Consider the following 27,660-nt stretch of genomic DNA (forward strand, 5'->3'; position numbering starts at 1 on the left):
AATGGATAAACAAATTCCAAATGAAATGAACAGAAAACCAAAAATATGTAGGATGTAAAGACTATCAATAAGCATATGTCAGTTAAAAAACCCAACTAGGGCATGTCATATGTTTGAAGTTTTATTGATGAAAATGCAAATATAACCATGGCATAATCACAAAAAYGATTTGTAACATTTCATTAAAAGCAATTCCTTAAAAACATCTGCAATCATCTATAACATGTACATTGACCATTTGAATCCTTACGTCTTTAATTAAAATATTCTTATAGAAGTCTATTATAGATGGAAAATAAYCCAACCTCAAACTTCAATATAAAAAAATGGCAAAAATGCCTAAAACTGGGCATCTAAAATCAGTAGGTATCTCATGTAGCTGTATTTCAGGAAGTGCTGATTATTCTTTCTCTGGAAAATAAATATTCCCATTTGCTGTCCATTTGGGGTCCCCCAAAAAAACGGAGGGGCATTTCCTGTGGCTAATAATCATCTAAAACTCAAATGAATGCAGATGTTTATTGTTAACACAAATTTTTTTTTTTTTTTTAAATAGGCTTTCCAGTCACAAGATTCAATTTAATTCAGCAATGTGCATACCTGAGGTGCTAGGTTGTCTACATTCAGTTTTCCTGGAAGGGATACTAAACTGACACAAGCCAATACAGGATATTTTAGCTGAACTGTTGATCTTGAAATCATTCTTCCTTTCCAAGGAACTTGTACACCTACTGACAAAAGGTGTAAAAAGAACACTACACATCCTTTATTTATCTCTCGTCTTCAGTGCTTGCATCTGATCTGTTAATAAAAAGAAACATTATCTTAACACAAAATGAATTCTTGCTGTACTTTACTTTTTTAAAACATAGATATATATATTTTGCTGTAGTTACAATAGATATTTGGTGTAGTTACAAGAATTGGGAACAATCTTGAGTTGCTTGCAACTTGCTCGCTCCTCCACTTCTGAAATTCCTGAACAGCCAAGTGGTTTTCCCCAAATCTTGCTAATTAAACAGGAAGACTCTTCTACCTAAATCAACTTTTATCTTCCTCAGGCTTATCAGAGGACTTTGATGAGAGTAAGACCTGGAAGTTTATTTTATGAAGTATGCATTTCAATGCCTTGTACATACTTTGGCTTCCACATAACTGAGTATGAACTTACTGCCCAAAGCAAAAGGTTTAAAGTTTGGTTTTGAATCTCAGTGAAAACTTYGCTCTCAGCAGCCACACTTCTCCATATTGCTGCCTGATTGCCAGTTCTCAACTCACTTCAAACGTTTTCATAGTTACCAAAACCACCCAGCATCCCATTACAAAAYGTGGAAATCAGCACAATTTCCCCCACCAAGGGGGAATGCTGTGAGACAGGTTAGTTTGGCCCTACTGAGGATGTGCTGTTGCAATAGCAACCCCATTGCAAAACAGGAAAATAGCAAATTCAGCCTTCACTAGGCAAAAAAAAAGACAAAACTTTCTGCCCCTGCCACCCTAGCTGTGAAATGGGCCTGGCAAAGGGTAACTAAGGAAAACTTGGCTGCTGACAAGAACTGTGCACTCATTCATCAGGTGTCATTTCCTCCCAGGAATTTTATGGCATCCCYAGGCTGTGATTTAGGGACTACCATTACTATAGAGTTGTTCCAAATATTTCCATCGAAYGTTCTAAGAATGAGAAGAATCAGAKCAAAAATTAGTTCTTGAAACGTCAAAGTCTTCAGCCACTAAACATATAAACTGCATGTGCTTAGGCAACAGTACAATTTAAACTCAACCTCTTTTATACTTTTGGGTTCACTTAACCAGAGACTTAAAGGAAGTTTTCAGATAGAGCCCATCCATGAAGAATTTMACTCAGAAAATTAAGAAGTTTATCAATCTGTGAGAAGTGAATAGGCATGAAGAGCTACCTGAGTGCTCTTCTGCTTGTAGTGCTTAGAAAAAAATCTACATATATAACTTAAATATTTTGTCATGAAATATTTAAACAAGCATTGGAGCTCATTTTAAGTAGCACAAAACTATGTACAAAAGCAAAATTTTAATTGAAACTAAAAATGTTCCTCCAAGATAAGCAGAGACCCTGAAAATCACAACATTATCAAGCCAGAACTATGCCTGAAATGAGGAGAAAGTACATGATTTGGAATCTGCCTCTATGATGACAGGATACAGAAGAGAAGGAAACCCAATACTAAGATCCTGTTTCCCCACCTCAGAATATTTTAGCTGGTGGAGGATACACCACTGCACTTCTGTGAAGCAGTAAATCTCTTGGCAAAGAGTATTTTTGGAGAGCAGTCCTCCCTCTGTAAACACRACCGAATGCTTGTGTATTCTACAATAGCTCATCTTTTCGTTGTCAGCAGGACGAGTCTAAGTAGGAAGGACAGTCTGGTGTCCCCAGCTCACGGGGGATGAGTTAACCCGGGCACAGGGCTGCCTGCCATCCTTTCGGAAGGAGGCTCCGTCCCTGGAACAGCGCTGACACCCGGCGGCCAGCGGGGCACAGCACAGGCGGGCACCGCAGCTCAGCGGATCCCGCCCCACCCAAAACACTCACAGCACAAACAACAATCAGGGAGAGAAAATTGGGATGAGTCTACCAGAATTATGCCACACTTCACTAATCTACACATTGAGCAGGAAGACAAGAGAAACCAGAGTTTTACCAACACACCACAGAAGGAGAAACAACATCTGCACCAAGTTTGTAATTAAAGATGCTGGATGTCAGGCATCATCCAAGCTGGATCTGATATCTGCCATGCAGTTATGACTGTTTACATGTCCTATAATCGTTATGGTGTAAGAAGTTCTCATATTGGCATATTGGCTCTAGATTAAAGAACTGAAGGTGTATAATTAAAACCAGTGTATTTGTCTGTGTACTTGGCTTATTTTCTTCCACCATTTCTTGATACATAACATTAAGTTATGTAAAAGTGGGATAGGACAGTAAGGATAAATTAAAGAAGCTGAACTATCACAATGAGAAATTGAAGTGTGGGAACTAGTAGTGTTGAAATTAAAGTGTCACACTGTTTGCAAGAGTGTGCATTAATATTTCATAATACACACTTTGGTTGGGGAAGGCCATGAGATGTTTTGTGTATATTAAGGAGGTAAATGGAAGGCAACTATGAGCTAGAGCTTTAGTACTCACTGTGTAATTTGATCTGAAAGCAGAAATGGACAGAAAGAAAACAAAGGAAATAATAAAGAAAAAACTTCACAAAATGAAAAAGTTTAACAGAATGAAAACAGAGCAAGAGAATTACATATTACATACCTTGGAGCCAATCCACACCTTCTTGTAATCCTTCTCCTTTAAGAGCATCACTGGCACTGAAATAAACAAATTAAATCACAAAAGCATTGTAAAAATACCAATTTTAGTTGAGTCATCACTATACTTGTAATTTTCATAATTGCAAAGTAGCATCAGGTACAGTTTCCTTATGCTTTCCTCACACGGAGGAGACTGCTTCTCAAATGATATCGGGTGTCTCCCCCACAGGGGGAGATGATCATGATGCAATCCATTTTAATTCCAGTTTCAAGGCAGAAGGAATCATTCCTAGAACACAAGGCAGAACACTTTGTTCTGCAGCACCTCCTGCCTCAGACAATGGTGTAAAAGATGTTTACTCCATCCAACAGCAGCCATGAATCAGAGAATCATTTAGATTGGAAAAGGCCTTTAAGGTGATCAAGTCCAACTGTCCTCTCATGCATTTCCTACACAAACTGAGAATGCTGGAGTACTGGAGGGAGGAATTATGTGTGTGTGCACACTTCATTGTAACAGCAACCTCAGGAATGTCTGTTGATGTACAAAACTATTCTGCTACACTGAAGACAGCATAAATCCACCTTTTGAATCACTGGGGGACAACTGTTTAAATACCCTTCATTCTTCAGTTTATGAAAACCAGCACAGCAGTGAATCTGGACTGTGATTCCCTTTAAAATGATCTTCCAAGAAGCTTGGGAATTCATCAGTGTGATCTCTGACGCAAAAACAGAGATCCCAAAACAATGTCCAGGTAATCAAGTGTAATATTAAAGGGCCTAAAATGAAATTAGCTACTGATTTCACTTTTATTTATAACAATGAAGGATTTTAATAGGACAAAAAATTAACTTCTGTAAACACTTCTAATAAAAGGAGAGCTTTTTCCTTGTGAACACAAGCACAAAGTCCTTCTAAAGCTACATCTTTCAGGAAGAAAAGACTCTAGCCCCTACAGCTAAAAATTGCCTCAAACATGACTGAGTACAAAGATTACAGTGTCCCTCTGAATTCCGATGAGAACAGTTTACTAAATGGCCCTTCAAGAGTAGTTTACTGAAGCATCTGTGGAGTGGGAAAAAACTCCAAAGGTTTTACTGTTGATATTCTCAAACCTGCGAGGTAATTTAGCAGGAGCCCTCTGATAACAATTCTATTCAATTTCACACCAAAAAAAAAAAAAGGCACCTATTCTTCTTATATGAACTCTGCTTTCTGATTTCACTGGAAATCCTGTATTCCATTACTTGGCTAACAGTTCTGCTGTGGAAACTTTTAAGACACAGTCTAAATGAATGCATTGTACATTTAAAATAAGTTTCACCACAACTGTTTCAATATTATTACTGCAGATGCTGTCTTTATCTACCTGATTTATTTCTGTTATACAGTAGTAGYGGCATGACAGGGCTAAAATAGGAATGCACAAAGTAATGTCAATRAAAGGACAGAAAAAGAGAACTTTACCAGATATGCCAGGGCTTGTCTTTGATGTTTTCTAAGGACAGTAACTGAGACACTTTCACAGATGACACTGCATCCCTGAGGTCCATCTTGTTAGCAAAGAAAAGAATAGGCAGTCGACGGTGCTTAATATCTAGGCATGAGCAGAGACAGAACCATGAGAACACAAGGCAGCACTTACTGATCTCTGCATTAATAAGATGCAAACAACACAGGAAGGTACTTTGCTCACCTGTAGCTGCAATTCTCTGCAGGTTGTATCCTACCAAGATGTGCACACTGTTGGGTCACCTGGCCTCTGCTGCATGCTTCCAGAATGCTCACAAACTTCCTTGTAGGCTCTGGAATCTCCCACCCCCTCTCTCCCTCCCTTATACCCACATTTCAAGCTGTAGATAGGAATTGMTGGTGAAGCTGAGGAACAAGAGATCAAACCACTGCCTACAAACACTGCACATCTCTGCTTAGTGAGGACTGGATGTAAAAAATGGATGGAAAAATCACTTGTGTTTCATTTATAACATCCCAATAGTTGTACAATGGTAGTTCGAATTCTCCTTTAGCATCCTGAAAAGAATCCACTACTTCACAGAAATGACAAAATTGGAAAAAAATGCATGTCTGGACATCCTTTATTCTCCCTTCCTTTGAAGGACTTCTTTCCCAGAAGCTCCTTCAGCTAGCAGAGAGGACCACAGACCAAAGTACTCTGGCAAGTTCTGGGATACTTACACATAGAAATGCTTAAACCTCAACTATTACCCCAAAAGACTATACAGTCACTGAAAGGAAACAAAATATACTCTCTTAAAAATACAGACTTAACACTGCCAACAAATTACCAGCACCAAGATTAACTTTTATATTATTTGTACAAAGGATGATATATACAGGATCAGAGAAAATCTAGGTTTTAGTCTATCAATCAATTCTTGATAGGAAAAGAACTTAAACATACACCACTACCCCAATGAAAATTGTTACACAGGATCTTTTTAAAATAGTAAAAAGAAAAGGAAATGTGAAATAGGAAACAAGCTAAGGATTTATTTTAAAATGTCAAACATAAACCATCTGCCCCTGCTGATGRGCAGGGGGATGATAAAACCCCCCCAAATCTTAACAAACTGTCAGTGATGAAATGGTTTGAATTGTCCTAATTATAGTCTTTTCAACCTCCCTACTAAGTCTTTCCACTGAATCAGTGGAGATAACACTACCTACCCATATTCATTCAGAGACGGCAAGTGTGGATCAAAACTGACCATTTTCACAAACTATTTACTGTATGTGGAGCTCTTTTTTCCTTTGGTATCTTTTAACACAAATCAAAGGCCTCAAAATACATGCACAGTATAATTAAAACTCTGTTCTGATTCCATAGKTGAACAGCTATTGAGTCTCCTGACTGTAACTTTTACATTAATTTATAGTATAATTAAATGAACACTGGTACCCACAGGTTGCAGGTTATGGGTAAATTAAAACCACATTAATTAGRTGACATCACATATGCAAACAGCCAAGTTAATCAAGGAGTTTCCAATTAGAAAGGGGTACAACTTACCCACCCAGACTCATAATGTACACTCAAAGATATTTGCTAAATAAAGTGGTGATCACAGAAATTGATATTATTTCCTAATGTGCAGTATTTCCCTCCCACACTTTTCACAGTTACTAATTGAAAGCTAACATTTTCTAGTTGCAAGTAGTAATTACCACATTAAAGAAACATTCCAGACGCTAGATGTGGGATGTGCAATTTTATACAAAGAATTTCAAGTTTACAAGAATTTCAGTTTAGTTTAGAAGCATGTGCTGGAGGTCAAGTGACTCAAGAGTCATCATCTAATCTAGGAAATCTACAGACTACCATCTTTCAAAGTGCTGAAGAATTAAGTTTGAGTAAAGAAAAAAATAATATGACATGGTTATCATTAAATAAGTTATTTGAAGAGTGCATTGTCCCTTTATGTAAGTAAAAATAATTTATAGCTCTGATTCACCAAATAGTTCCAGCTAGTAAAACTTCTAATCCCATTAACGCTTCACAGGATACATTCCCTTCCACCTGACAACAACCTCAGGCAAAGCCTGACAAAAAGACAGGGAACTGTTTTGCTGAGGGATTGCTACGATTTTCAGAGACAGGAATTGATTCAATTCCATTTAAAACTTAAGTCAACATGTACATTTAAACCACTCCAGGAGGCTGACAGAGACAGAAGCATAGATGGGGAGAAAGTAGGATATGCAGGCAGAAAGGCAGGCACAGCAGTAATACAAATAAAAATATTGATGCAGTACACCAGTTATACAGTAAAACAGTTATACATTGATTCACCTAACAGTTACTTTTATTGAGCATTATCGAAGAACTTTTTAAGCTCTTTGGTCCTTTTAGAAGTGATTTATCAAATTCTGATAAACCAGCAGCTTTGTTGCTGTATTGGAGCTCAGTTATTCCAAGGCATAAATACACCATTGCTTTCTCCTCATTCTCAGGAATGCACTCAGTGGCCAGAGCCTGTCTTTTGTGACTTGAAGACACAAATTCCTGAACAACTGAACAAMACTCGCCTGCTAGGTCAGCATTAACGACCTATTAAGGCCTAAATGAAAAGCCCCACCTAAGGTTACTTCTACCCTGTCTGAACATTTTCACTCCTCTGCCTTCTCTTAAATCAGTAACTTCTTCCAGCAGCCTTTACCTCTCACCCTTGGTCCTGTGTGGTTCCATTTTACCAACAGAACTGGTTTTTACTGCTGCAGTTAATTCCTGATCTGAACAAAGTGCCCTGGCCTCTGTGTAATCCACCTGCAGCCTTTGGCTCACCTCATCCTCCCTCTGACTTTTTCAACACTGYCTTTTCAGTGTCTGCATTTGAAGTAGCCCATTCCCTTGAATGAGAAATTAAGAAGGCCCAGTCAGTTCCAGCCTCTTTGATGAACTTACGTGTTATATACAGTCTTCAAGGCAAATAAAGTCATAGGAATATATCTGTCCCTATTACACATTACTTTCCTTAGAAATGCAAGTCAGYTGCTCCTTTCTCATCCTCAACATGGGAATCCCGCAAGTCAAGCCTCTATCAGTTTAATAAATAATTAAGAARTTACAGCATTTTTTCACTTTTAAACTTCCTAGATTTAGTTTTATATTCTCATTAGGCAGAACAACTGCCTAAAGTGCTGAAAGTCAAAATTGCATATTGCTTACAGACASATCCCAGTAATGCTGGCTACATGGAAAGGTGAAGAATTAACTGATTTCAGAACTTAATTAAGTAAGGTGGAGTCTCATGCAAACAAAAAAACAAACCAAACTCCTAAAACCAAGTCCCTGATCATGAATCCGCTCATATCCTCTTCCATAAGAAGCTGAAACTGACTGGTGTAATTACCCCACGTTATTTCTGGCTAAAGTATACAAAAATACAATAAAGATGACAAAAGAAAGTTAAACGTTACATTAAAGGAATTAGCTGTCTTCATGGAAAGAACAGAGACACATTTTTGTCTGTGCTGGTCATCACATAAAGCCTCTCCAACTTCCAACTCAACGCCCATTCTCTCTCAAAACAATGCAACTTTTGATCTATATTGATTAATAAGAGACCAAGCCAACTCACAGATAGGTCTCTTAGTTGACACAGAAGCATGATCAGTTTGTAAATGTGAATAAGTTAAAAAAACCCCACAAAGTTGTTAAGGCTATTATTGTTCTAATATTCATGAATGGCTAAAATATTTTTAAAGTACTCAGAATTCAGAATGTGTCATAKAAGGGCTTTTCTAAAGACAACATAACAAATATGGACACAGAATGGGAAAAAAGCCTCCTCACCTGGATGATTCAGAAGGGTGTCAAGTTCTTCTTTGGCCACAACCATTCTTAATTTGTCACTGCTATCAATGACAAAAATAATGGCTTGGCCTTCTCTGCATAACATAAAAAGAGCAAAGAGGCAAATTACTTGTTCTCAAACTGTGAATAAAAAAACCTTCAGAAGAAATACCAAAAAAAAGCCCAAACAAACCTGATTTTTCCTCTTTGTCATTGTTATTTACCATTGACATTTGAATCCAGTCTTATTTCTGAAATGCAATCTTTTGGTAACGTGCAAAATTTTTTTAGACTTGAGGTTGTTACCTGCTCATACACGGTTCAGCCTACACACACCTTTCAGAAAATCTTGATTTTACTACCAAGACTGAAAAATGAGTTCAAAATGTAACCAACTGCTATTTTGACAGTGTGGTCAGGCAGATAAAAAACCCATAAAGACAGATTTTAATGTAAATTCTGTATTTCCTACAATAAAGTTTATTTACAGAAAGGCCAATTAGATTTTTAGAAAAAACTTGTATCCACAACTAGGCATTTGCAAGTTATTTTAACTTTTACACAAGTGTGCATAAATAGATCCTCTCTTTTTTTTCAAATAACTGCATAAATAGGTTCTCTCGTTTGTTTCAAGTAACAGGTAAAAGCTTTCAACTATTTCAAATCATTAGGATATTTTGCTGGCAGTATGACCACAGCCACAACAAACATGCAACTATTCAACTCATTATTTCAAGATGTTACTGGTGTCTTATGACTTGATGTTCCATTTAAAGAAACTTGCTTTGGAAACCAAATAAAGTCTCACCAATTTATAAATCACCAGTTAGAAACACCCCCAGAAATTACATTTATTTTATATTTTAATGTATTATTCCTTCTTCTTCATTTTACATTTTTCTGAGAGGCCCTTATGAATACGTTCTTTACCCTCCAGCACCATCTATGTTTGTATTTTGATAAGAAACAGTCCTGGGCCTACGGAAAACCAGAAATAACCTGGAGCTGATCAAGATTGTATGAGAAGGCCTATTCTTTTCTGGTGGACAGAACCTTCAATAAATAAAGATTTTCCATATTAGCTGAATATGCCTAAGTAATTTTCATGAGCATACAATATTTTTCCAGAGGAGTCAAGAGTCCTGGCATTTATTTACCACCAAAAAAATAATTTCACAAAGAAGTAACAGTAATAGGGATACATGACTTTATGATTATTTAAGACAAGTGTACTTAGAGGATGACTTAGAAGATACTTTCAGGCCAAACAGAAGAAAAGTCCAAACTTGAAGGACTCCATGGCACCTACTTGGACATCTGACAAGATCTGACTTCCATTTTGCAATTCTTGCAAAATTAGATCTTGCTTAACTTTATAAACTGGACAGCACATAATTATTTTATTAATATCTTTAATTAATAACATTTATTGGTTTTATATTATTCTTAGGAATTAATCTTAAATATGTGCCTACTGCACTGGATCAGAAACAGAGCTGGGTATAAGTGTATATTTCACTGTCAGCATAACCTAAAAAGCCTCCCTAGCTGTTAGGGAGTTATTGTTAAGATGAAAAAGCCATTTATGYCACACAAGGGATAAGTTACTGCATTAAACACAGCAATCGTAAAAATTATTTGCTTATGAAGCACTCTGCTAGCATTTGGAGAGTAGCCTGAGGGCATCAGTTACTGAAATGCAAATCTAACACTCTCAAACAATGAAGACCTCCTAGTCAMGTTTTCAATGCTAACACAATTTGCACGGGAAGGAAAGGAAGTGTTAATCCTCAATTAAAAAACACTTTAAGCTCTATCACAATTGATATTAACATTTTATCAACATTATAATCTTCAGAATTTCTCCCTTCTATTTCTCCAAGCTACTTCTGCATGGTTTTGCACTGTTGATGTTATCTAGAGCAGGATCAGGTATTACCAAATAGCAATGAGAAAATGTAAATAAAGATTGAGTTTCACTAAATGCTGCAAAACCAGAGAGTGGTGTCTATCTCCGATAAGGCAACACCAATGTTATAAAGTACAGAGAATTTCCTTTTCAATAAATAACATGTAAAAATGTTCATTCAAGTTTTTACTTATATGTGCCTTATTCTCYGAGCTCAATGTCCCTCACCTCTAAAAATCTCAGCCATCAGCCAATATCTTTTAGGTTTTAAGTAATTTACAGAAGAACTGAAAAACTGGAAACCTAACTCACCTTGAGCTTTCTTACAGGATTGGTTTACAGGTTTCAACATTTTAATAACATCTCTAGTATGTTACCCCAAGTTGTCCCCAAAAKCACAGAATTACAGCAGATAAAAATTTCCATTTTTAGAACAAAAAGTTGTATTTATCCAGAATGACCTTCTGCCAAACACCAGGTGTAAGTCTTCCTTGAATCATTTCCTAACCCYTAGATATTATCATACCTCTATTGAAATAGGTCACACAGCTAATATGAACAGCAATGCTTTAAAATAAATTATAGGCTTACTTGTAGTAGTGTTCCCACAGGTCTCTGTATTTCCCTTGACCTGACATATCAAACACTGTGAAAGACAAACTGCAAAGAAAAGAAGTGAATGAGACACAGAAAAATGAACAAAACCCAGACCATTTTCTTTGCTACCCTGATGAAAAAAAMCCCAGATCAACTTGAATGCTGATCAACTGAGGCAGCTTCCCAAAGGAACTTTAGTTGCACTATCTGCCTTCAAATAAAACTACTCAGTTCTGCAGTCTTATAGAAATTATTTCACAATAGGAAATGTGTTTATTATCTGAATAAAAGTACTAAACTAATTATTAAATACAAAATAATACTTCAAATACAAAATAAGCTTCCATTCAATCTCTCTATCATGCTAGTATCAAATATTGCTTATGAAAGAATGAAATTCAGATGAACCATCCAGTGAGGCCACCGTTGGTTTGAAGACTAAAAACACATGATATTAAAAATATCATGAAAGCTACAGAATAACARAATGATGCTGCCTCCTTGAAATATCTTTGTGTCATGACATTCCTAATCTAGTCTTAGTCTTCATTCAACTAATGACTCCCTCCTGTTTCCTGGCCTTTGCTCCTGCCACCTTTACATTGCTAATGCTGTAGCCATCCTTTTGCATTTAATGAGATTACATTGCAATCTGTTCAGAGCACCTCCAGTGAGAGTGCTTAATATAGGTTACCAGATTGAGAGTGGAATATAGGCTGCCACCTCAGCAACTGTCCCTCTTCCAGTCTGTAACAGTGCCCTATTCTGAAATTCTTAATAGACAGGGATCAGATGTTTATACACACTATTGCAAAAAACGAAAATGCTTTTTCTTAAGAATTTTTTACACATAATCTAGTTTTATAGCAGCACAAAGCACACATTATATTCTACCACRCTCAGTTCTGGATGATGGTTAGGTCTTGTGGGTGCTACATTTTATCAAACTGCAATGTCATGTCATTATACCACSACACATGATGCTCAGTTATAAACCCACTGAAAGAGATAATCAAGTCCCACTGCTGTATAATAATCACTACTGCTAATGGAGAAAGAAATACTACCTTGAAGTCTTGAATTTCTCTATACTGAATCCTATTGTTGGAACGATGTCTTGAGTTTGAGCCTTTGAAGGAAAGAAARTACAAATTTTACAATCAAATTAGAAAGTGTTAATATTGAAGTCTATTTGAAACATGAATATGTAACAGATCTATTTTTCCCCAAACTGTGCAATATTTAAAAAGTTCCCAGAAAAGTAAAGTAATTCAGAATCAAGTATTTGTATTTTCTGGAAAATAGGGTGAAAACTACTGGAATTGCYAAAACATAAAGCATTATTAATAGAACTGTTTGGTAAACTGATGAGCTGGTCAAGGAACCTCTGAGCCAAGTTGGTGGAAAAGAATAGCTCCTCTAAGAAGCATCAATATTGAGCAGGAAGAAAGGTCACATCCCATAGATTACAGAGCTGTCTGAGAAAGTGACATGCAATCCTTGCACAGACTCCTAGAGCCCCTTATTCCAAACACCATCCATAGGCAGGTTCCAGAAGAAACAACTGCAAACAGATGGAAAAACATTTGTATTTGCCAGACACTGATATAGTGCTCCTGGGGCAAAGCAGCAGTTCTTAAGAAGACTGGGTTGACCTAGAGCTCAAAATCACCTGTCYATTGAACTTACTAAAAATAAATAATTTCATTAAGTTTGATCTAATTACAYTTGTTGCATGCTAGACTCTTTGCCATGTCTTGCAAGGGCAGGACTTACACAAGTTGGAGCCAATGTTATCCTCCTAAAGCAACATTTTAAATCAAGTCAATTCTCATTGCACACAAATTCTGTTTATTCTGCTCAGGTAATTCTCCTGAGACCTTTTCTAGTGCCCATTATTGTGATAAATCTRTAAGTCTGTTTTCAGCTCTAGTTAGGAATCCTTTACTGCTTAAGGCATGACATAAAAACCCACTCAAAAAAAAGGTCTCAATAATTACATAAATATACAATTTGCCTGGTATAAATTGTAGCCTTTCTTCCAAACAACTGGCAGCACRTAGCAAGCACTTTATAGTCTTTGTAACTCCACTCAATTTTCAGTGGAAGAATAATTGCCAGGAATGGAAGAGCAGCAGGCTCTTCAGCATGTCACACTCTTACAATAATATCCAGTGAACTCATCAGGTAAAATGTAATGAAAATTAATAATAAAAGAAGAAGTTGTGTCCTGATATAAACAGCAGAATCAGTTTTCCAAATACACGTAGTCAAGATGCACAAGCCTTTGGCTTTGAACATGCCTACCAAAATTCATAYATTTCTAGTCCATAAGCATAGCTAGAAACAAGGTAATCCTACTTTCATGTTTGGTCAGAGTACTATGCACTCCTAGTGGCCTGAAACACTTTTCACTGGGTGAACAAACTGTAAGTATTAATGCTACTTATTCTGAAAATTATTCTGCCTTAAAAATAGTGAAGTGACCCTTAAATGTGCATCTTCATATTATTTCTTATTTTATTATTTCTTATTATTTTCTTATGCATTTATTATTTCTCAGGAAAAGATTAAAATAAACATGGTAAGGTAGACAAGTTGTTGTACAATAGTATTAATCCCAATGTTCAACATTACTTGTAATTGCAATCCTGTGGCAATTATTTAAGGGATTTAAGTGACTTTCAGATCCTGATTTCAGCCATCATAAACCCTTCCTTTTRAGCTGATCTTAAAAAAATGCATGCCACATTAACAGTGAGGGTTTTTTTTGCAAAATAATATGCATGTGAATGCTTACCCTTAGTTTTAGTTACTTAGAAATTTTTAAATGGTGTTTGTTCCACTGTACTAAATCACAAGTTCTTCATATTTTTTCCATGGGCACATCCAGTATAACAGCATGCAAATCCAGATTAAACAAACACCCAGCAGGGAACTAAGCTTACTTACATTTGAAGGTTTAAGTTTATTGATGATCGTTGTTTTACCGCTGTTGTCCAAGCCAAGGCACAGAACGTGAACCTCCTTTTTCTTCAGGCCGAGCCATCCTGCCAGCTTGTCAAACAATCCCATGGCTRTGGCTGGAACTCACAGGGATCACCTGTTCAGGGAATCAGAGCAGGGAACGGCTGTTGGAAAAGTGCTACATGCAGGGCACCGAGGGTGGGCATGGGGCTGAGCAGCCCTCACACCTGGGAAGGGCCAGTGTGAGCAGGACCCTAYACAAACACTGTCCCAGAGGCTGCCTCTGCACATAAGCACAGGGAGGGTAAGCTGATTACGGCCAGGAGGCCTCGATACAGAAGTAGACTGGCTGTTTATAGCCCTGTCTAGATSACACAATGCCCTTGATTCACCGAGCAGAAACATTGCCAAAGTAACCCAAACAGTGGCATGACTGCAATGCCACCAGTCCTCCCACCAAACTGAGCTAAAAAAAAAGGAAGGCCATGATATTAACCTCAAATTGTCAGTAGTCCATCATTCAGACAACAAAACACTATTTCCCTTCTTCAGCACCTGCTACGTAATTTACCAAACCCTGAATCAAATAAAGCATCCTCTGTGGATTCAATTCCAGCACTAATTCTACCAGGTTTGGCCAATATTGACATGTATAAATTATGAACTGCTCATTCACTACAAATAGAAACTGATTAAAATAGATCTAACAGACACCAAAACATTCACCCACATGTCAGGGAGATGCCAGACCTCTAATGCTGCCCAGACTCTGGCTGAAGTTACCTGGCAGTGGCACATTCAAAGGAGCTTACATCACATGTTCCCTTGCAATACCTGGCTAAACATACTCTGCAAAGAGGATAACCCTTGTCTGTCCTGAATGARTCTCAGTTGAATGAAATCTTTGAGATACCTTCAGTAATAAAGYACTTAATTCATGTCAGAGGATTTCTGGAGTGATGAAGGCTGTTTCTTTTCTTAATAAAAGACACAGCACTGGACATCTTAACTTGCAAGCTTAATTACCTCAGAAAATCACAACAGGAGCAGGAAAAGGAWAGAGGCAACAATAACAAATCTTTAATCTAATTTCTTCATTACCTGATTACAAAATGATGATTRACTGCTTTTTAATAGAAATAATTTTTAAATGTTTCATTTAATAAAGTCACRTAAGTCATCATTTTGCTAAAGGATGATTTTTCCTTTTTAAATACATATCCTTTTTAGAGCTTTAGCAAATGCATTTTGATTCAGGAATGATAGCGATCTACAGTTACCAGGTTAAATAAACCAAACATTAGCTATAGCAAGTCTCTCCTTTTAACTCCCTTTGTTTTATGCCCCATTCGTTTTCTAATCCATATATACAGCTCTGAAAGCAGATTAAGACTGTTTATTATCAAAATCACCTGACAAAACCGTGCTCTGAAACACAATACTTTCTTGTGCAACCAAGAACTTCATTTMTATATTCTAGATGATAAGGTCCAAAAAAAACCACTGGTAGGCACTCCTAAAATTAAAAAGGAGGAAGTACAAGCACTTAAAAATAGCTCTAGGGTTTCGCTTTTAAATCCAAAAGCCCAAATACACAAAAGTTCCTAGCAACATTTTACTTACAGCCATGTTTTCTAGTAAATTTTCCTAACAGCTGGCAGTCATCATTTAAGAACRCGATGGAAAAAAATGTACCACTGACTTCTTGGCCTGCCCCTTTTTTCAAGTTTTTTCACAATTGTTTAGAGCTACAGCAATTATAGCTGGCACAGGTGCCTTTTCCCCCCCTTTTTTTTGCCAGCTGATATTTTGTCTGCAGTGCTATATAGCATACATCAGACATCTCCTAAAATTATTGAAGCCAGAGTGTGGTTCGGGAGCTTATTAGCAAACTCTATAAGCGTTTTTCTTAAGAAAGGATGTTCTTTCACGACTGAGTGATCTTTGTCTATTTTCAAGCCTAATCAAGAACAAAGGAGACTTAATCCATGAAACAGAGAGCAGCCAACAAACAAGCTCTAAGTGATGTTCAGGTGTTAGGAAGACAAATCAATTTTTTAATAGAATTGCCGTGTTTAGGTTTAGGACTGGATATGCTTCAATGGTGTCCGATCCAAAAGAAGGGAARGGCTGAGTATATGGACTAACTAGCATGGGAAGTGAGAGAATCATTAATGAACATAAACCAGAATACCAATTAACAAAGGAACTAGGTGATTTCCAGTCAGTGAACATTAATACCTCTGTCTGCTAAAATATATAAACAGTGCAAAGCTTTGGAATCGCCGTGCTGGCTTCGTGCATTTGCCGCGCAGCGCCCCTTCCTGCGCAGAACCGTAAATAAATCAAATACCTCGGCTCTGTACGTTGCTCAGCCTCTGGCACAACGGGCGAAAGGACCCAATTCGGGACAACACCTGGRTGCTCGGGATCGCAGCTCCCGGGACCGACCTTCCTTCCCTCCCTCCCTCTCTCCCCTCCAGCAGCACAAGGCCTGGAGCCGCCCAGGCAGCCGGCGGTGGTCCCGGGTCCCCTCTCCGGCCGGGACGATGTTTCCTCTCCCCGGCAGGCGCAGGGGCCCCCCGGGAGGGCCGGCACAGGGCTCTCCCTSCCGGCAGCGGCCCCAGAGCAGAGTCCCCGCGGCCGCAGCACCGACCTGGGCCGGGAGGAGCCGCCCGGGCCCGCGCGCCGCCGCCGTTGCCAAGGTAACCGAGGCCCCGCCCTCTCCCAGYCCACCAATCCCGTTCCACCGCCTCTCTCGCCCCGCCCCTTTCCGGCCAATCACGGGGCGGGCTTTGGGGCGGGGCCCGCCTGAGGCCACGCCCCCGGCGCTGAGGGGCCGTGCCGGAGTGATGGGTGTGTGCTCTGTTTTGTGTGTCCAGCGCCCGTGGGATTGGTTTTTTCCCGTTCCTGCTCCTCTCCCTTGCACAGCCGCAAACAAAGTGGTTGGCTAAATCTGCGTGGGGATTGCCATTAATCCATGAGGAACCCCCKGATAAGAGTGKCCACCCGAGGTGTTGATAGCATCTYRCCTTCAAAAGCGGGCGCTTTGGTGGAGTGGGGAAAACCTCAAATCCACCTGACACTGGAGCAGTGGCAGCAGCAGGGCTTTGGGAGGAAGGCTTAAAATGCACGTTGGAATTTCTTTTTTTTCTTTTTTTTTGCTGTGTAGCACTGTCCCGTCAGACCAGTTCTAGGTCTAGGTAAAGTCATCTAAAAAATGACCTCTGAAGACGAGCAAATATGGAGTAAAACCCACACTCTCTTCTACCACCTGCTTACATTTAGCTGCCCAAATTGTGCTCTGTTCTGTAACAGTGAGCGCTATGGCTTCCCACAGTAAGTGGCACTTAGCAAGTGCTGGCAAAAAGACTCCTCCACTTTTTAGCTGGAAGAGCAGCAGGAGTTTCCCTCAGCCTCCCGCCCCTGCTGAGGGATTCACAGGATGGAAACGCTGTTCCGTACTCATCCTGCATGGCTTGGAAGTCCAAGAACAGCTGAGATAATTCAGTCCCCTGTGCTTTGCCTCACTGCAGTCTGGGATTTCTGTAATTCCAGGTTTTAAGTGCRTTTTGGGGTTTGTCTTTCACCTTTGCACAAAGATAATCAGTGACTGAAGGGTGGCGTGCACAGTTCTGCTCCCACTTCCCCAAAGATGGTCTGTGCTGCTCCTTGCCTGGAAGAAGCAAGTTTCCTTAATGGAGCTCCATCCCTTCATCCTGGAAAACTCTAAACTATTTTCGTGTAAACTGAGCACAGCTTTTAGACTACAATCCCAACTTCTGCCCCGGAGACAGGAAGGAGAGCAGAGGAAACACCTGTTTGATAATGGACAGTCGTTTTTACTAAAAATATCAGGAGCTCTCAGTTACACTGCACTTTGCATTGATCGTCAAAGCTCAGAAATACAACCCATATTTTGTCTATTGTTTGGCTTTCTAGYTCTTATTCTTGCTTTCATYATTATTAAAGATTTGATGTAAATTGCAATTGTGGTTTTGTGATTGCCCTATACTCAGGTCAGAAAGGTTCTGACTAAAAGGTGAGATTCCCTTGTRGTGGCATTATGAGCTATTAAAGGAAAAAGGCAAGTAGCATAAATCCCACAGTGAAACTCTGGGATGAAGCACTACTGAAAGCTGATCAGGTTGTAAGGTATATACATGGCAGAGGAGGGTGTTGTCTCTATTTAAAATCAGTCCATATCTAAGAAATGATTCTGAATTCAACGGAGAACACAGAATGGCGAAGGCATTTCTGTAGCCAGATCTAAGATGAAATATTAATTCCTCATTATATACACTGTGTTAAACCTCACAGTCCTTGGTGAGAAAGCTCTTCCCATAAAATAAGCAGGATGTAATGTACTCGGTGGACATTCATTTACTGTTAATCTGCACAAACTTCTGTTCAGTTTTGCATTGTGCACATGTAATGGCAGGCAATGAAAGGCTCATTATAACTTTAAACTTTTTGAGGTGGGGTCTGGTTCTTGTGTATGGCATTCACTTCTTTGTGAACAATCGTGTATTGCCATGGCATTATTTACATAATATGATCAGTTTTAAAACTGCTTTTGTCACTGAAAGCTTTGACAAACATTAGAGAAGGAGTTACATGGCTGAGTGAATCACCATGAGAAGGGTGAACAGTACTGTGAAATCTTAATAGTGCATTAAAACCCATTTAAAATTCAGATTCACAGTGTTTCCCAAGAAGGAGAGAGCACTGCTGTTTGGCACTTATAATGTGTACAGTTTTTTTCCTGGTGCTGTGAACTGTGTGTGCTTTTTGAGCATAGATGCTCAGTGGTAAGCACAGAAGAGCATTTTTTAGCTGAAAAAAACAACACCACCCTTGAAGCATCTCAAGTGTTAGAATATATTGCCGGTCCATCTTTATTAGTACACCACCCTGTGTTAAGCAGCTGGGGTCCTTTTTCATGATCATGTATGACAGGCTTCACTGTGGATCATTATCTTAGTAACTTAAGACAAAACAAACACCATTAACTCAAAAATAACCACCAGTACTGTAACTTTTATTTGCTAATAAATATCTTAATAAACAGGCTTACCCCATCTGTAAGACCTGATAATGCCTCTTAGGAAATCATAGAAAAATAAAATACAATAATAATCAATAACTTGTACTTTGTACAAAAATCTCATTATGTTGCTCAGCAGGTAGTTTTGCCAAACCCCATATTCTTTCTGCAAAGAGATGGCATATGTAATGCATTTCACCTTAAAAACACTCTAATGTTGAAAGCTGAGCATTCTATTACACTATTAACTTGTAGGCATGCCAGCACATGAAAATTTACATGAAACATCATAGTATTGTAGGAATAGAATCATAATAATAAAGAAAAGAAGGTAACACCACTGTTTAGTAAATCATAACAACTTCACATCTAATGTAAATTCCCCTTGGGACTGCAAATCAGTAGGGTAAGCTTTTTATTTCATGGATATTCTGACAGTACTGTTACAAACAGGCAGAAAGAAAATGCAGTGGAACGTGTATGGGAGATATATTAGGTGAAGAAAAGTTATCTTGAGGAGTGAGGCAGTCCCAGGGGGAAAGCAATGACACTGGCAGTGAAATGTTCAGTCTCCCAGAAGGAGCAGTTCCAGTGCCACCCGAGTTCAGACTGATGGAGAGGGAACCCAGAGCCTCTGGTACTGCAGTACCAGGGCTGCCTTGCTGTGAGATGAGTGCTGAAGACTGAGCCACRGGTAGTTGTCATTATTCAAATATRTCTTGGTTAAAGAAGCAATGGCAAAACAAACCTTAGCAGGGGGTATTTAAAAAAAAGGTGSATTTCAGACTACTGGTAAGGATATGAGATCTGTGCTGGGGCCATGATTTGATTTTGTAAAATAGTTTGCAAGTATTATGAGTATACCATTGCTTTCAAAGCCATCTACCTTTGAAGTTTTRACATGGCTGCTTAAATATATAATCTAAAGTGTCTGTCATCAAATATTTATTTATATATACACATACATTGATACATTTTATGGCTATGCTAGAACAGCAGACTATGAAGAGCAGTCATATTTAGTTTTGTACAATCTAATTTCACAGAAGAGACAGAGATTAAAACTCCTTTTAATTCAGATACATTTAAAACCAACACACAGAAATAGATAGAGGCTATCCTGAGAAAACATACCAACAACACTATCTTCCAAAAGTAAACCAAAGCTGATTTTTGGAAGGTAGTGAAATATTCTTTTTGTATTATTATTTTTTTTCTGAAAGTCAAAGTGATTTGTTTTTATTTTTTTTTAAAAAAAGTGATGACAAAATTATAACTGTTAATTTCAAATAGATCAATGAATGTTGCTTTGCTAGAAAATAAACTATTGCCTTTCAGTAAATAGGTTTTCACATGATCTTTTAAAGATTTTTTTTTTCCTTCCTAAACTGCAGGCACAGTCCTGAGAAGTGCAGAGAAGTTCCCAAAGTTAGTAGGATTTATACCACACCAGAGAAGAAGGAGCCCTTTTTATGTCTCTGGGTTTTCCGTCACAGCACTGCTGTGGGTGATGCAACTGATACCACCAGAGAATGTTGATATTGGCCTCAACAGAAGCAGCTGGAAGGCTCTAGGTAAGAGCAACAAACACTGAATCCCGTCACCAGAGTTGACAAAGGAACAACTTTTACCACTTTTAGCGTGAAATAGCCTCTCAACCCTACTTAGAAAAGTTGGGAGAAGAAATTGCTGCAGAGAGAATGGTACTAAAAGTGCTACACTGCCAATTCAAAGCTAGCTCTTTCTTGAGGAGAGGCAGATAGGAAATTGTGGCCATTAAGCTGTAAAATGCTTGCAGGTTTCCTTATTAAGAATCTTGCAGCGGGATGGTTTATCTTGAGATAGGGAATTAATGAAAAAATCGAATAAATGGAACCACGAAGAGGGCATTTGTTATTTTATTTGTTGTTGTTCCACTATTTAACTGGCAAATCTCAAAACTCAAACTGCCATGCAGCAGGAGTATAAAGCAGCTTGTTCAAAGAAGTGAATGATCAGCTAGAATTTGTATTATGAAAGGGAGATCATATTGCATCTTGGTTTATGTTTAGGAAAGAAGATAGAAAAATCCTGTTTGTTTTGTAGGTTCTGTTTGTTTGATGGGGAGGGTGTTTTCATCCTGAATTTAAATCCAGAAGTTTGGGAAATTATCTGGGAAAAAAAAACCCCACAAACCCAGATTATTTCTGCTAGATGCGCTATTAGATGTGTAGGTCATTTAGGTTACTTATTCAAAGTCAGAGCTGACCACCCATTGCAGAGATAACAACAAACACTGCAGCACCCAAATTTAGTACCTTACAGTTTATCTTTTCCATGCTGAAGGTAACCACAGCCTGTTTGATCACATCCCTGAGGTAGAAGCCTTGTCTTTTAGGCTCAGTGCACTCTCTTCTCCCCATTAAATGAGGCCATCTGTTCCACACAAATCTGTAGAAACCTTTGATAGAAACCTGTTTCAGTCAATTGACCTCTTATGGATACAACTGACTTTGGATCATGCCCTGAGGGACCAACCTACATCTCAACCTGAAATAACTTCAACAGAGAAATTAAAACCAACAAAAAAGGTTTTAGCAATCTATTTAAATGACAAGATAGCTTATGTCCTAATAAGTCCTGGTTCTGGAACAACAAATTAACCATGACAGTAGTGAGGTGAAGGAAAGGAGAGTCTGGAGCATACCCACAGAACATATGACACTGGGCTTCATCCCAGTGCCATGGAACACTAACAAACACTCATGAATTTTGATCACAGCAAGACTATTGCCTATTGGCACAGAAAATTTTAATTCCTCATAGTTTTGTWACTGTCCCAGGAGTTACTCCATCAAGATGTTCATTAAAATAATTCAACGGAATTTGGAAGCACTAATTGTCTTAGAGCAAAAGCTTCTCAAGACAAAAATGGAACTTCCTAAATCGATATTTAGTAACTAAAATAATCTACAGATTTGGAAGACTGGCTGCACTTTGTCTTTTTCAGTTAATCCTATTGTACAGAAAGAGACTGTGATGGTAAGTCATACAGCTCAGAGCACCCAGCTTCTGAAAGAAAAATTCTATTATGCTTTTCTTTTTTCATCTTAATAATTTTCAATCAAAGCTCAGTCTGAATGAGAGAAAACTGAAAACTCAGTTTCTAAGCCAATATTAACTGGATAGTTCTACCTTTTACTRCTTATTTAGGTTCCTCTCAAACAAGTCAGTATGTAGCAATAAGAATAATTAGYCATTCAAAATTCTGTCTGCTGGACATGATAATATAAATTATGACAACTGTACCTGTTTTTTTGTCCTAGGCTGGATTCTGAAAAARTCAGAAAATAGATTTTGTTTCTTCTTTGTATCCCTCAGAGTATTATGTGGTGATGATACTACAAAAATAGTCCCTAGACTGTTTCATTGGGCACTTTTTCATCATCCAGAACCAGAAATGAATATTTGGGTTCCAAAGCAGATTTCTCCCAAACCTGATTTTCCAATTCTAGATTCAAGGTTATTTCTCCACAGTCCCTTGACATCACATAGTTCAGAATGCAGAGATTCTGGATTTCTCTTTGATTTGTGGGTTTTCAGTCTCAGGGTTTTGGTTTACCTACCACTCAACATACATGCTGATGCTGAACAGTTCTTCACTGAATTGTCAGAAATGAAGAATTGTTAGTATAATAAGGCAAAATATTTTATCTCAAGCTGTCCTACAAATATTTTATAGGAATTTTGATTTCTGATTATGCCCAACTCTACTCTTGTATAAAGTCCCATTTCAAATCAGCCTTTTTTTATGAATTAAGATGCACAAACACATAACTGTTCACAGATTCAGGAGTTTCTGAGATGGTACAGAGATGTGTGAAGAACTAGTCAAAGTTCTCAGATAGATACAGGTAAAAGTTTTGGACAGGAACAAAGCAGAAGAGATGTGAAAATTTAAATTACTTTGATCTTTTTAATTCTACTTCTCCCCCCATATCTTCACTGTCAGAACCTGCATTTTTTATTCCCATTTAATTGTTCAGGTGTGAAAATATCAGATAATATGCTAAACCTTTCTGGAACAGATAGGTACTTGGGAAATCTCTTACAGGAAAGGAAAGTAAGGTATACTCATGTAGAATATTTAAAGAAACATACACAAACAGATTTCACGGAACTGGTGTTACATGTAAAATATGGAAATTAATCAATTTTTTAACCTTAGGTTTTTCATGAACCGTTTTTGTTGAGTTTTATTTTAAAATTCAGCATATCTTTTTATACTGCATGTTGGCATATCCTTACCTATATTCCCTTGAAAAWTTCCCTCATTTTAACCTCCTAAGTGTCTATAAATGGCTATTTAAAAGAAAATAATTTATATACTGTGTAAACGTCTTTGGTGACTTAAGCAAAGGAACTCAAAACTCTTCATAGCATGGACTACATCTTCCTAGTTCTGCTGGCTCATGGGCACCTCGCTTCCCTTTGAGATCACTAATTTCTACAGTAATTAGCTGAATGGGAGAGAATCAGCAGGAAAGGGGTTGGTGAGGTGGCAGTGGAAGGGTCTGCATCATGTAACCAGGCAGCCAGTTTGAAAATGTTTTTTCTACCAGTGCAGGAGAAGAGAGGCTATCCATTTCCAGCTAACAAGCCAAGGAAGTTTGGGAAGAACTACAGACACACAGTACATGCCATTAAAAATTTTAAAAGCCAATGGAGCAAACAAACCCCATTAGTGTTGTTGGTAATTGGTAATTAATTCTGTAGTTTTGGAAAATCTGACATTATGATATACACTCTATTTACAATTCTTTATGTACATATAGACAACTGTTTTATAAGCATAGAATGTTCACCATATCCTGGTCCATAATCTGAGGAACTGTATACAACACTCATGGATGAGCAGTGTGCACTACTAAATACAGGATGTGATGGCAGGAGATATATGTGAGCTRTAAGTACCTGGCATTGTCTTACACAACTCCTTTGGGTTTTTGTTCAAGCTCCTTGGCACAGTATGGGCAGTTCTTCCCTTTTCACCTTAYTGTAAGTTTTAGGGATTGTTTCCTTTTCAGTGCTGACTCATCTGTCTCAGGAGATTTCAAGATCATTGTCCTACTAAGAGATAGCCAAGCCCAACACATCTTTGCCTCATTCTCAAAAAATAATAATAATAGTAATATTATAAAAAGAAATTATCTTTGCCATTTATTCAGGAAAGATCCATTATAACTGATGTAAAGAGTATCCTGGAAGAAAGCTTTTTAACAGAACACAGATTTCTTCAACCATGTACAAATGCAACAAGTGTCTATTTTTAGTACTTTTCCTAGAAGATTAAATGAAAGACATACTTCTAATTATGACTTTTAACTAAAGAAATGTTGGACTGGATTAGAGGCAAGTCCTCCTTTCCAGTCCTGAAGGACATATTGCAAGACAGAGTGAGCCCATGACAGGGAAGTTACAGGTACTCTGTTCATAAGGAGAAGTTCTGAGCTGCCAGAACATKTCCCACAGAACCATTCCATCAGCTGAAGTAAAACAGTTCAACAAATGCTGTTTACAACAGGGCAGCTGGAAATGAGGAATGCTCTTCAATACAAGTTCAAGTGTGTTCTGTGCTGCTTTACCTTGCTGGCTGATATGGTCCCATGGGGTCATTCTGACATGGAAAGTGCTGTGGTTAATGCAGCCTTACTGGGCACCTCCACAGTGCCAGCTATTACACATGGCAAATCTCCGCTGATTCTGGATAGAGGGGGTCTGTTTGTTACTTATGACCCACTTTTGGATCCTGTAGGAATCTGTATTGAAAAAGAAATTAATGAAGCCCTGTGTTAGGCTTATCTTATAAAAAATGGCAAATGGAAACTCAGACTTAACTGATGTAAAAATTGAAGTACTACAGTCTGTGAGTTCTGTGTCAGAATCCAAGTAATATCTCATACTAATTTATTTGAATTTATTGTTGAGTGCACTATTTGCAATTAAAGATTGGAGACACTGGATTTAAGTTCATGGGAAACAAAAAGGGCARATTTTGTTTGAGAAGAAATTAAATTAGGTATCTCAATTCTCCTTCTTTCATCTCATGGCATACTGTTGTTTCTTAGTAATTCCAGTGTGCAAACACCTCATGAGTAAATTCTACTAAACCTTCTGCTGTGATTTGTTCAGTTCTAACATCATGAACATTATGAACAAGACCCTCTCTTCTTCACAGGTGCAGCCTGAGGGCTGGAYACAATTAATACATGAGATTCATCTGACCAAGTACAATGGACGCACTATCACTGAATGCAGAGAAACAGGTTAGAATTATTTCTTTATCACATCCACATTATAACACCTATTTTTTGGTGCTTGCATATCACACACACTTTATTTTGTGAACTTTCAATGAGTACTTTTAGTCATAAAGCACTCTATAACATGGGCCAGATTCTCAAAAMCAGCCTACTAAATTTGCTTTAATTTGTCAATTAAACTCCAGCTGCACACTGCAATATGCAGGATTATTAGAGCTACTTTTCTCCCGAATAAAGTATTTCCTGTAACAAAGAATGTTACTCTAATTTCACATATACATTTGTGGCCTGCACAGAATTAAGCTCACATTTGAAAAATAACATCTGTTGGGTTTTTTTTGCTGTTGTTTTTAAATTWAAAAAAAATATTTTAAAATCCCCRAACTAAAGCAAGAATAGACTTGGAATCAGCACAAGAGCAAATAAAATATTTATAAAATGGGGAAAATATAAATTGATCAAGATAGCTATTAAAGAAGTGTCAAACTGCACCACAACAACAACAGGAAAACAAGCTGTATAAACCCACAAAATCCTGGATTTGCAATGTTATTAACAAATGTCCTAACTCAAAGAATCCCTTGTTCTTTCCTTTGTGGTCACCCAAACTCTTGTTTGTATAAAAAATATATCTGATTAATAAATGTTTTAATTTTGTTATATTTTTTTCTATTGAAAAAATATTTTCAGTAGTGTGATAAATTTAGAAACTAATTTTCATGAAATATATCCAGGTTGAGGGCATTTAACAATGTAAATTCTGCATCCTCTCTACCAGGAATGAAAAAACTGGCAAAAACCAATCTGAAAGTGCACATACAAGGTTTGGAACAGCTAAGAAAAATTTTGAAACCCCCATTAACAAATAACAGACTCATACCTCCTCAGTAATGTATTCAATTTTAAGAAAGTCTCCTTCCACAGATGTCCTGTTGTTTGCCATGGAAGCAATGATAGGCAAAATGGATAATAAAATTAAGAAGGAAAATCAACTTTTAAATTACTCTATGGTGTGTTAGTATTTGTAGAAAGGCTTCAGGTGAAGTATGATTTTCTTTCTGTAGGAGCACCTCTATCAAAAAAAATTATTCATATATGGAATTCGGGCAGTATTTTTAAAGTGACAGTCACAGAAATGAACAAACCCTTTTTTTTCCACTGAAGGGCTGTGATCCTGCAAAACTCACGTGCTTGTGCCAGACTGATGAGTTCGAGGGACTGCCCCTGCTGGCAAAATTACCTTTGGAGCTACAACAGGACTGGAGCTTCCCTTCTTTAAACAAGCTCATCCAATTGGCGTTGTAGAACACCAGTGACTCCTGATCTTTAGAAAACTTGCTCTTCAGTTAAACCTGCCTCTTTTTTTTTTTCGAAAGGAAGAAAGAAAAATTTACTTAGTGCACTACCATTATCTCACTTAAATTAATGCAATTATTCCAACATAAAGTGACAACAGTGAATCAGGCCTAGTGTGTCTAACTCTGGGATCTGGTTGGAAGCATAATCTTTTCTAAGTTGCTTTCTGATTTTCATTCTTTGCCACTGATATACAATGGCAACCTTTTCCAAGACTTAGGAAATACATTGTGATTTACAAGCTGTAAATTAAGCAGTAAATACCATTATGATTACATAAAGTAACTAGTTCATTTTGATATACACATATATTATACTAATTACCTGAATGCAGGAGTTGTAATGCTTGAGTATATTGGAATGCCACAGAACTCAAAAATACCCTCCAAACTACACAGAAATGAACAGAAGCATTTGCACAGGGTTACATGTGACATGCATTGTAGATCTGCGTGGGATTCCCACAGCACGCAGCCATGCGCYCCTGCCCCTGCTCCCGGGAGTGCATATCCCATGCAAAAGTTTGGAAATGTAGCCCAGCACGTCTGTGTTAGTTGTCTGAATAGAACATGGAAGCTGTAAGTCTTAGAGAGGTACAAATATTATGTTAGGCCTTTGCTGACGTTTTCTTGCATGTAAATATGGCTATTGAAGGGTTCTAAAGGTAATATCTCAGATGTCCTTTAGAGATCTGTGCTGAATGAAGATCTGGTTTGTAATGACCAGAGCTCCATTTCAGCAGAGTCTGCTCTTCACTTCTAAAAGCAGAAGTAGACTCAAGGCAACACGTTACCACACTGCTGTCCTGCATCTCCTTTTCTGCCTGTGTGCAAGTTCACTGAATCCTGCAGCATGTAACTTCCAGCA

At 37.9% G+C, this 27,660-nt stretch overlaps 1 protein-coding gene across 2 annotated transcripts; it reads right to left on the reverse strand.

Moving 5' to 3' along the window:
- ARL6 (ADP ribosylation factor like GTPase 6) lies at positions 1-16,800 on the reverse strand. 2 transcript variants are annotated; one of them, XM_057389984.1, is made up of 8 exons: positions 16,745-16,800; positions 14,074-14,224; positions 12,189-12,250; positions 11,116-11,184; positions 8,616-8,710; positions 4,769-4,898; positions 3,299-3,354; positions 1-801 (listed from the first exon to the last, which is right to left on the reverse strand). In XM_057389984.1, exons 2-8 carry the CDS (start codon positions 14,194-14,196, stop codon positions 767-769), a joined length of 570 nt encoding a protein of 189 aa, XP_057245967.1. In that variant the 5' UTR covers positions 14,197-14,224; positions 16,745-16,800; the 3' UTR covers positions 1-766. The 2 variants fall into 2 exon arrangements, with proteins under 2 accessions (XP_057245967.1, XP_057245966.1); XM_057389983.1 differs by having other exon boundaries at positions 2-801; positions 16,442-16,786.
- Positions 16,801-27,660: the final 10,860 nt, after the last annotated feature.

The sequence above is a fragment of the Malurus melanocephalus genome, unplaced genomic scaffold (assembly GCF_030028575.1).
Source record: "Malurus melanocephalus ecotype Western Australia unplaced genomic scaffold, MMel_1.1 scaffold_21, whole genome shotgun sequence".
In the NCBI taxonomy this organism is placed as follows: Eukaryota; Metazoa; Chordata; class Aves; order Passeriformes; family Maluridae; genus Malurus; species Malurus melanocephalus.